This window comes from Nematolebias whitei, chromosome 11 (genome assembly GCF_014905685.2).
Source record: "Nematolebias whitei isolate Nwh7 chromosome 11, NemWhi1, whole genome shotgun sequence".
Lineage (NCBI taxonomy): Eukaryota > Metazoa > Chordata > Actinopteri > Cyprinodontiformes > Rivulidae > Nematolebias > Nematolebias whitei.
In genome coordinates this window covers 32,096,934-32,106,344 of record NC_056508.1, presented here as the reverse complement: position 1 = coordinate 32,106,344, position 9,411 = coordinate 32,096,934, and the positions used below count along the sequence as shown (strand labels likewise).

Sequence of the window (9,411 nt, the reverse complement as noted above, 5' to 3'; positions counted from 1 at the left end):
CCAAGAATGCCCACAACAGATGCTTGTAAAACTAAAAATTATTTTTCCAAGCCTATGAAACTCCGGCTGTATAACATTTTAGAATTACAAACTGTACAAATAAATTAATGTTCACCTTTTATTTGTATTTAGCCTTCAAAGAAAATTAAAATCACCGTCAAGTAAACACAAAACTCTGAACTTTGTCAATATTAATAGCTTTAACTTAAAAGAACATAGACTTATTATGTTTTTCTTATTGATTTAAACAAAGGTGCTTCAGCCAGGCTAAAAAATAAAAGTGCTCAGGATTGCTGCAATAAACAGAAAAAAGTGAGCAACACCAAACACAAACCTAGTTACGTCTTTATGGCGTTTGGAGTTCTTGTCGTAAGGCACGAATGCAGTGATCTGTGTTTGCTGCATGGGTTTCCCTTTTGACACAGCTGGGACTGATGCTTCAGGGACATGTTGGCTTCAACTTTTATTGCGCTTCATCTTCTGACTCACTATATTCTATCGAGTGGAAACTCTTCAGATGGTGGAACAGGTTCGATGTGTTCCCACTGCTAGTTGGCACGACTCTCAGACACATTTTGCAGAACACTGAAACCTGAAGTTTATCAGATAGCCGAACCACTTCCACACCGCCGAATCAGTATTTCCTCTCTTATCAACTATGTTGTCTGCTTTTTCTTCGCTTGTGAAAGCTTGTTCAGTCACGTTTGTATTACGGTCATGGGCACTCATTTTGTAGCTAAAACTTACCGCGTTGGAGTTTAGCCTAGCCTAGCCCCGCTGAGCACAACCTACAGCTTCTGGGCTCAGGCTCCATGTCTGTGGTGTACGTCATCACTCACGTAGCCAATGTGTTGCGGCTTTTTCTGTTCGTCTTGAATCGGCTGCATCGTGAACGTCAGTCAGTGAAACGCTGTAATCATAGCGTGTAATATATATCGAAATATCGGAAATGTGCTTAAAACTCATATCACCGTTATTGAATAAAAGTATATTGCGATATACACTGCCTGGCCAAAAAAAAAGTCGCCACCTGGATTTAACTAAGCAAATAGGTACGAGCCTCCTGTTGGATAATTACTGCATGGGTGATTATCTTTCAGCTGGAAACAAGTTATTTAACTCCAACTGGTGCAATGAGTTGCTTCTCTTTTCTTAAACAACCATGTCGAAAGACACATCACGTGGTCGTGGAAAAGATTTCTTTTGGCCAGGCAGTGTATATTGATATTGACTTATTGTCCAGCCCTAGTCAAGTGTGACAAACATCATAAAGTTACATCATTCTCAAACATGAAACATTTGATAAGGTCACTAGAAAAATCTTTGCAAATTTGTTCATTTTTAGTATTTTACTTTGTTTTATACGACAGTTAGATTTTATTGTTTTTATTACATTATGTTGTTTAAGTAAATTTTTAGTTTTATATTACAGAAGATTAGAATAATTAATCTTTGTCTCAATAAGCAGCAAAGCTATAGATAAAACCGTGAAGGGTAAACATCTGTAAGGTATATCCCAAAAAAATACAATAGCAATAAAGAATAACCATAAAAATACCTTTTACTAGAACTTAAATTTTTTTTTTTTTTTACAAAATCAACTAAATAATAATGAATGTAGAGTGCTATTTTTTTAAAACAAGTATGTAAATACAAAAAAAAAGATGTGATTTTTCTTATCCTTAAATTTACATCGGTGCTCAGTTAATTCATGTATTTAAAGTTTTTTACTGTGAATTATAAATATTATAAAAAATTAATATTTATAATATTACAATTTTAATGTTCATTTTTTTGTCCAGTTCTCGTATTTATTGTCGTAAAAATAGTTTTAGCAGCTAAACGCTGACTTTCAGCAAGACAAGGTGTAGCGTAGTTTTCATACTATATAACCAAAGACCTGGGAGAGAATCTTTTAAAACCACGACTTTTAGTTTTTTTGTTTCTAGCAGCCTTTCACAAACAAGCACTTTGTTCCCTTTTTTAGTTTGTTCTACAAAAAATGCCAAAGATAACCCAGAATGCTTGGCTAACAATAAATTTATCAACTAAAACAAGTCATATATGTCATTTTTTTTAAGTTTTAGCTGAATATTTTTTTCTCTTATTACTCAAGGCATCCCTTTAAGGTTCATTTGCTGTAGATGGTTATTTATATCAGCTACTTCTCCTTTTGTCCTCCACTTCTCCAGTCTTGTAAAACATTTTAAAAACACTACGAGGAAGAGAGGAAGGGTGGCTCAAAATCTTAGCGAAACATTTTACTGTATGTGTGAACATTGTTTTTTTAAATTTATTTAGAAATATGACTGATCTGTTTGTCAACTGTTTAGTTCACCAACCAGTCACTACCCGATGATGATGCTTCCCTCTGGCCAGCCGGTGCCAGTCTTCCCTGGTCCTGTTCATATACCGTCTGTCATTAACGTAAGGCAGTCTGCTGTCTAACTTTAAAGTCAAGAAGTTGGTTAGGTATTAATTCAGATGTATTTGTGTGTTATATCTATATGGTCTCCAGCTGGCCCGGCCCATGTGTATGGTACCCAACATTCCTGGCATCCCTGGTCCCCCACTGGGAGGCAGCAGCAGCGGCTCAAACTCCCCCTCCGGCTACAGCATCCACTCAGAAGCCAAGATGGTCAGTGCTAGATTAGCGCTCTATTTTTATCCCTTTTTATCTGTTCTTCTCTCCATCTTCACCCTCCAGGCTGAGTTTGTTCATCATCTGACTTTTTTATTGCAGCAAGTTGTGTATTTAACCCTTAGACTCAACAACGCTATTCTTACTGAAACACACAGAGAACTAGGGATGTCCTAGTCTAGAGTTTTTCCTGTCACTTTTGTGTCTGATACTGGTCCGAGTCATGTAGGATTAAATATTTGTAAATACTGAGTTCAATCTGATGCTATATTACAGTGCAAACTTGCAGGTTATACACCAAAAGTACATTAAAGTTAACAAAATGAATGCCAAGGTCAAGATTCTTTATTGTCATTCGCATCTCATGTGGTATATGAGGTGGAACGAAATTGTGTACACAGGGTCACAGTTATATCCAACAATAGCAAAAATATAAAGTGTAGAAAGAAACAGTAAATAAGGATCTAAGATATAAACTAAGATATACGCCAAACGGTACGCTAAAAGATTTAAGCTATACGCTAAACACTAAAAGCACAAAACAATGCACTGAGCAACAGCAGCACAAACATGAGTCTTTGTGGGCAGATGAGTACGAATGAATGAATACAGCAGCATGAAATAATAAGCAGCATGAGATCAGCAGTATGGATAATCAGCAGTAAATATCAACAATGAAAGTTGCATTACAGTGATTTATTTATTTATTTAGTTAGTTTTTTTTTTTCACAGTGATAATCCTGGTTAGGGATTTATGAGTAACAGCTTCAGGGTAGAATATTGGTATTGTGCTTGACACCTCAGTGGATCAGAAGCATGTCATGTCAAATAAAGTTTTTTTTTTTTTTTTTTCACAAAATCCATAGACGTACCATTGAATTATTATTGTTTCTTTTTTCAGAGGACCTCTTGCTTTTTTTTTACAAGTACATACCCTTTTTGATGTAAAGCAAGAAGCCTTGTTTGCAACTAAAATACCTTCAAGAAAGCGAAGCCACTTTCTGTTGGCATTAAAACAAATGCAAAATTAAAGGCCTCGCGTTCCTTGAATGACTGCTTTTAAAGTGTTATTTTTTCTGGACAGTGAAGAATCACAAAGTAACATGATATTAAACTTGCCCTCAGATGATGCAACGCCTCAAGGACAATCTCAGTACAAAGAGGTTGAGTGAGGTAGATCAGGATATCACATGAATATGCTGCAGGAGAAAATAAATTTTTTAATTCACTCCAGTGATGAGGCGCTCTCTTTTACGGTTTGTTTTCGTTGGCTCTTTGGCTTGTGAATACCACTTCCTGAACTGGTTATTGATGCAGCTCATGTAATTGTACTTCTGCAGCGTCTGAAGGCTGCACTGTCCCATCAGAGCCCGTCAGGACAGAGTTTGGGGGTCATGGCCATGAGCAGCAGCCCCATGGTACCTCAGAAGGCAGAGCAGAGTCAGCTGCTCGTCCAGCATCCAGATGCTCCGTCACCTGCACAACCCCAGGTACTTCTTTAAGGCAAAAACTTGAAAACAAAAACTGAAGTGAACCTTTTCAAATTACTGAAAATATATGTTGCACTTTATGTGCTTAGGTGTTTGTTGGCTTTAAATAATGATACTATGACTCAAACTTCCCTTTTTCTTGTCTCGCTTCCGTTCCCCTCGCTTGTCTGTCTGTTTCCTTTTGACTTCTTGCCATTTTCTCCCTCAAGGTATCTCCAGCGCAGCCTACAGGTGGGCGTCGACGACGGACGGTAGACGACGACCCAGATGAAAGAAGGCAGCGCTTCCTGGAGAGGAACAGGGCGGCGGCGTCGCGCTGCAGACAGAAACGCAAACTGTGGGTCAACTCTCTAGAGAAGAAGGCCGAGGAGCTCAGCTCTCTTAACATCTCACTGTCGGTGAGTGGGTTTGGAGTGGGCGGACGAGGATGAAACGCGCAGCTCATAAGCCTCAACTAGTTTTATTCCAGATGAACAATGTCAGTTAAAGGAACTGCTAAGTGCATTTGTAAATGTATTGTGTTGCAAGACTTCAGCCTTGGAGGTCAGCATGATTTAAATCAAAATGTTGTGTTAGGTTGTTTTTTTTAACTGTATGCCAACTTTTCTACTTTGAATTTTATATGTTTTAGAATCAAAGCAGCATAAAGAACATTCATTAAAATCATTCAAGGGAAAATAGATATTAAAACGCGATAACTACTTTTCAGTGTTACTAATAAATAAAGTGTGTACTATGCTTTCTTTTTCATCTTTTTAGAATGAGGTGTCTCTGCTGCGAAATGAGGTTGCTCATTTGAAGCAGCTGCTGCTGGCCCACAAGGATTGTCCTGTAACAACCCTACAAAAGAAAACCGCCTACCTAGGTAAGACCCCGACTCACAGCTTCAGTCTGTTCTTCAACCTACATGGTGGTATTTAAAGTTTACTGTTAAGGGAGGCTTGTTTTGTCTCAGACAAACTTGTACATCTGAAGAGCATGTGTTTGTTTTCAGTTTTATTGGCTGACCAATATGACAATTATACAAACAAATTATCTTTCAGCCACGCAGGACTCACAACCGTTTAATATGTAAAGTAAACACTGTCTCAGCTACAAATTCATCATTTAATTTTACAGCAATCAAATATATATTTATTTGCACACTTATAAAATCTGTACTTGAGCTTCTTTGTTTTTTTCCCTCTTTAGCTGCAGAAGAAAGTTTGAAAGACACGTCAGAGCCCACAGGTTCCCCAGCGCCGGTCATTCAGCACAGTTCTTTGGCACCGAGCCCCTCCACAAGACATAACGGCCTGAGCTCCAGGGCTGCAGCTGAGGCCATGGCCATGTCTGTTCTGGCAGGGATGGGCCAGCAGCAGAGGGCTGAGAGCGGACCCTCTCACATTATCATAGCTGCACAGTCTCATTCTGCTGCCAGATGATGAGCAGCACCACCGCTGTCCCAGATGTGGCTCATCACCCAGAGGAAGAAAAGACTCACCACCCACAACCTTCCAAGCCTGAATTTCACATCTCCACCTTGTTACCTGTTTTTACTCCTCCTGCGGAGCCATGATGCTGTGGCCTGGAGCTCAGCAACAGCCTTCTGGTAATGGACTGAGACTTTTGAGAGCTTCCCGTTCACTTTGCCACAAACTACAGGGGCTGGACTCCAATATCCCCCTTTGGTCTTCCTGCTCATCCCTCCTTCCTGATCATCACTCCTCACCAGACTTTAATGAACTGCGTCAGATAAGCCGTCGTGATGAACTTTTCATGTGAAGACCTACAGCTCTGGTTCAGACACACAATTGTTACATAAACATCCTTGATCAAATGGATAAAACACACAAGGCTGTTATCAGCAGGGAGTAGTGCCTTGACTCAGCCACGCAGACACCCACACACGAAACATTTCACATCCTGGTCATCATAATAGTTCTGATCTCTGTTTCACCAAATATTTGACAAACAATTCCACTTTAATATGATCACAACATGAATCCAATAACCACACACACACACACACACACACACACCCCTTTATGGTCAAATGCATTTACTGTGTGCGATCGTATAAATCTCCAGACTTGATGCGTTCAACTTTTTCTGATTGAGCGTCACTAACAAAGAATGTGCAGCTGTTTACTAATCGGCAAATCCTCTCAAATAAGTCTACAAATTAATTTTTTTATCGTAGCTTTTTAAATTAGTTTAATTTTCATCTAACCACAAGGAAGTTGAGCCTTCAATGTCCTTCATGTTTGGGTTGCCTTCTTCTGTTTTTCTATAAAATCCTCTCATTACTGTTGCTGCATGTGGGTTCAGGACTTCCTGTAACTGCTATTTTCACACTTCTCAGGATGGTTGAACATCCTTGCTGCTCGGTGGCAGTGCGATGAACCCTCTTTTTACCAAACCGTAAACTAAGCCATAATGACATAAAAACAGATCTGTGAATCTCCAAAGACCTCCTGGGACAGGAAATAAATAGCCTGACTATTGTTTTGTGAAGCAGAAGTTAGTGACCGAGTCTACAGTTCATGCTTTTTTTCTTGCACTTCGACACAATCTTTCACACACACACACACACACACACATCTGCTCTTCATTGCCTTATGATCACATTCGTGCCTCAGATTTTTCCCACTAATTAAAAAAAAGAGCTTATTAGAAAAAACTACTATCTTTTGGGAAAAATATTTATTTTTTCTAATTTGTCTATTTCAGCAGATTAACAGTTGCTTCGTAAAGGTCCTCCAACACTTTTTATATCCTGTTTTAATCGATTGAAAGCAAACTTACTGCAGAACTTGTCTGTCATCTGGTGGAAAGTCACGGCAAAGACACGTTCGAGGCTCCAGTTCATTAGAAATGTTAAGATATTTTACTAAATATCTGGTTTTTTTACATAAACACCGAAGCAGATTGTTTTTCCTTGTTTATGCATTTCTCTTCTTGTTTGCTCTAATTGTATATTTACAGGATACAATATTTCAAAAGTAAAACGTGTCTGTTATTATAACTACTTGTCTGTATGCACTAAACTACCGAGAGTTTGTTTTTCTGTTCAAATGTTTGCAACTCTTTTTTTTTTCTGAGATATCCAAATTCTCAAAACTTTATTCACAACAGTTTTTATGGTTTTTACTGTATACCTGGTTGGGAATTTGCCATTTACTTTAAATGTATAACCTCTGACTGAACCTCTCATCCTACAGTCCCAATGGTGACCCTGGCATTTTATTTTACTTGTTGGCACTATATTCAGCCAACAGTCCCATATGGATTGTCTATATGAAACAAAAATTAAAACTATATTTAGCGTTATTTTTGTTTGTTTATTTGTGTTTTGGGCACCTTTTTCTCTCATTTCCCTTTCCCCCTTCATCATAATGCTTTTGACTGTACTGATGAATATATTGTTTGGTCTCTACAAAATCTATATAAAGCCCCATTCTTAAGCATTTTAAGATAAATTTGGTTCGTCTTTTGACTTCTTAATTAATTTATTTTAAACTGGTAAATTTGCATTTGTCAGTTCAGTCGTTGGCCTTTTATTATTAAGAGTTCCTGTAAAAGGAACATTTAAATGGAAAAATGCAACAATGTTAGTTGCACATAGTATATTAGTCTTTTACACTCCCATTGTCAGACTGATGGTATATTACGTTGTACTGTACATTTCTGTACTATATGAGTATATTTTACATGCATGTCCAAGTGGAATACCATGAACACTTACAGTGGTGAAGTTTTAATTAAAGAAACTACATCCTAATGAATGTCACAGTTTGGTCTGTGATTATCTGAAATGTGTTATTTGACTGGTGTAAATGTGTTGTTTTGTTCATTAAAAATGCAGAGAACATGTTATTTTTATGTTCACCCTGTGTTTGTCCAAACAAATTTTCACTTGGTTTTCTTATTTCATTTTATTTTTTGAGTTTACAAATTAGAGTAAAACAGGTTAGGAAGAAGCAAACGCATGTTTTACTGAGTTTTCAAGGCCGAGTGACTCTGTAGGTGAGTTGAGATATTTCAAATAAACACTAAACGAGACAAATCATTATTTGGTGGGAATAATAAATAAAGTGGAGGATTACTTAGTCATGACAAAAAAGGCTGAATGTGGGGAGGGGGCGCTAAACTTAAGGTGCTGTTAAAAAAAAAAAAAGGATTCTAGCACCAAGCCCTGAGGCACATCCTTTATTGGAATGCATGAACACAACATTGACTGACTAAGCGTTAAATGCTAGTTAAAGAATGGGATGTTGTCCCACAGCATTGTGTGACTGGTGCTGTGGCTGTATATGGTTCTTCCACAAGAAGCTGCTGAGACCATTGCTAAATGAATAAATTGTTATTTTGTCAATACGTCTTATTTTTCATCCAAAGGAGGGAAAAAAAAAAACGGAGTAAACTGTTTCGACAAACAATTTTTCCATGAGCATACAACTCACATACTCTAACTCGAGAGGCATTTTCCTATGAAATTTACTTCAGCTGTCAGGAAGTAGTGTTATAACAAAGAAGCAAATGAGCACCTTTCTATCTTATCAAGATACTCAAAGCTCTTTACGCTACAATCTGTGTCCTCATTTACTCATTCATACAGCACTCTACTAGATATAAAGCTAACTGAACAAATCATTCTAAAGAGACTAATCAGCGCTTTTAGATCACATCCATACACCGATGGGACACACAGCGGAGGCAATGAGTTCAGTGTCTTGCCCAGAGACACTTCGGCATGTGACTGCTGGTGGATTTGAACCCCCAACTCTTGCATTGGAGGACGACTGTTCTAACCACTCAGCCACAGCCGCCAATAATAGTAAATCAACCAAGCACAAATTTCCTGTCTTTCTTAGCTGAATTCAGCTCTCGTTTGAGCTGATTTCCCCAGTCCAGAAGTTAGTATTTTTGCAGGTGTTGCCTGGACAGAAGCTGACATGAACCTCGCCTGCCTTTCCTGCTCTTGTGAGAGCACCCGGTGTGTTTCTGAGGCTGTAACAGCAGAGGGAGCAGGTTGTTTTAAGCTTTGTGTGGAAGGTTTGCTGATGCACATTCTTGTTCCATATTGAAAAGGAGCTCGTGTATACGGAATTGTGCCAGCGATCTGATTCCTGAAGGCAATTTTCTTAGCATGTCAGTCACTGTAGAGGCAAACCGTGCCTCCTCAGAATCCTCTTTCGGGGCTCTCTCTGCTCTGCACTGGTCAATGGCTTCCAGCATCTTCCAGAAATCATCATCGTCCCTCCTTTCCCTCTTCCGTGCCTGCTTTGTTCTGGTCGG

General features: G+C 38.5%; 1 protein-coding gene across 1 annotated transcript in view; it reads left to right on the top strand.

The window, feature by feature from the left end:
* The window catches only part of atf7a (activating transcription factor 7a), a 24,711-nt gene extending 19,156 nt beyond the window's left edge, over nucleotides 1–5,555 (top strand). Inside the window, exons 5-10 of the mRNA XM_037684492.1 lie at nucleotides 2,334–2,427; nucleotides 2,519–2,638; nucleotides 3,982–4,131; nucleotides 4,341–4,529; nucleotides 4,891–4,996; nucleotides 5,323–5,555. Coding sequence (XP_037540420.1) covers nucleotides 2,334–2,427; nucleotides 2,519–2,638; nucleotides 3,982–4,131; nucleotides 4,341–4,529; nucleotides 4,891–4,996; nucleotides 5,323–5,555 — 892 coding nt within the window. The remainder of the gene's footprint in view (nucleotides 1–2,333; nucleotides 2,428–2,518; nucleotides 2,639–3,981; nucleotides 4,132–4,340; nucleotides 4,530–4,890; nucleotides 4,997–5,322) is intronic.
* The last annotated feature ends 3,856 nt before the right edge of the window (nucleotides 5,556–9,411 follow it).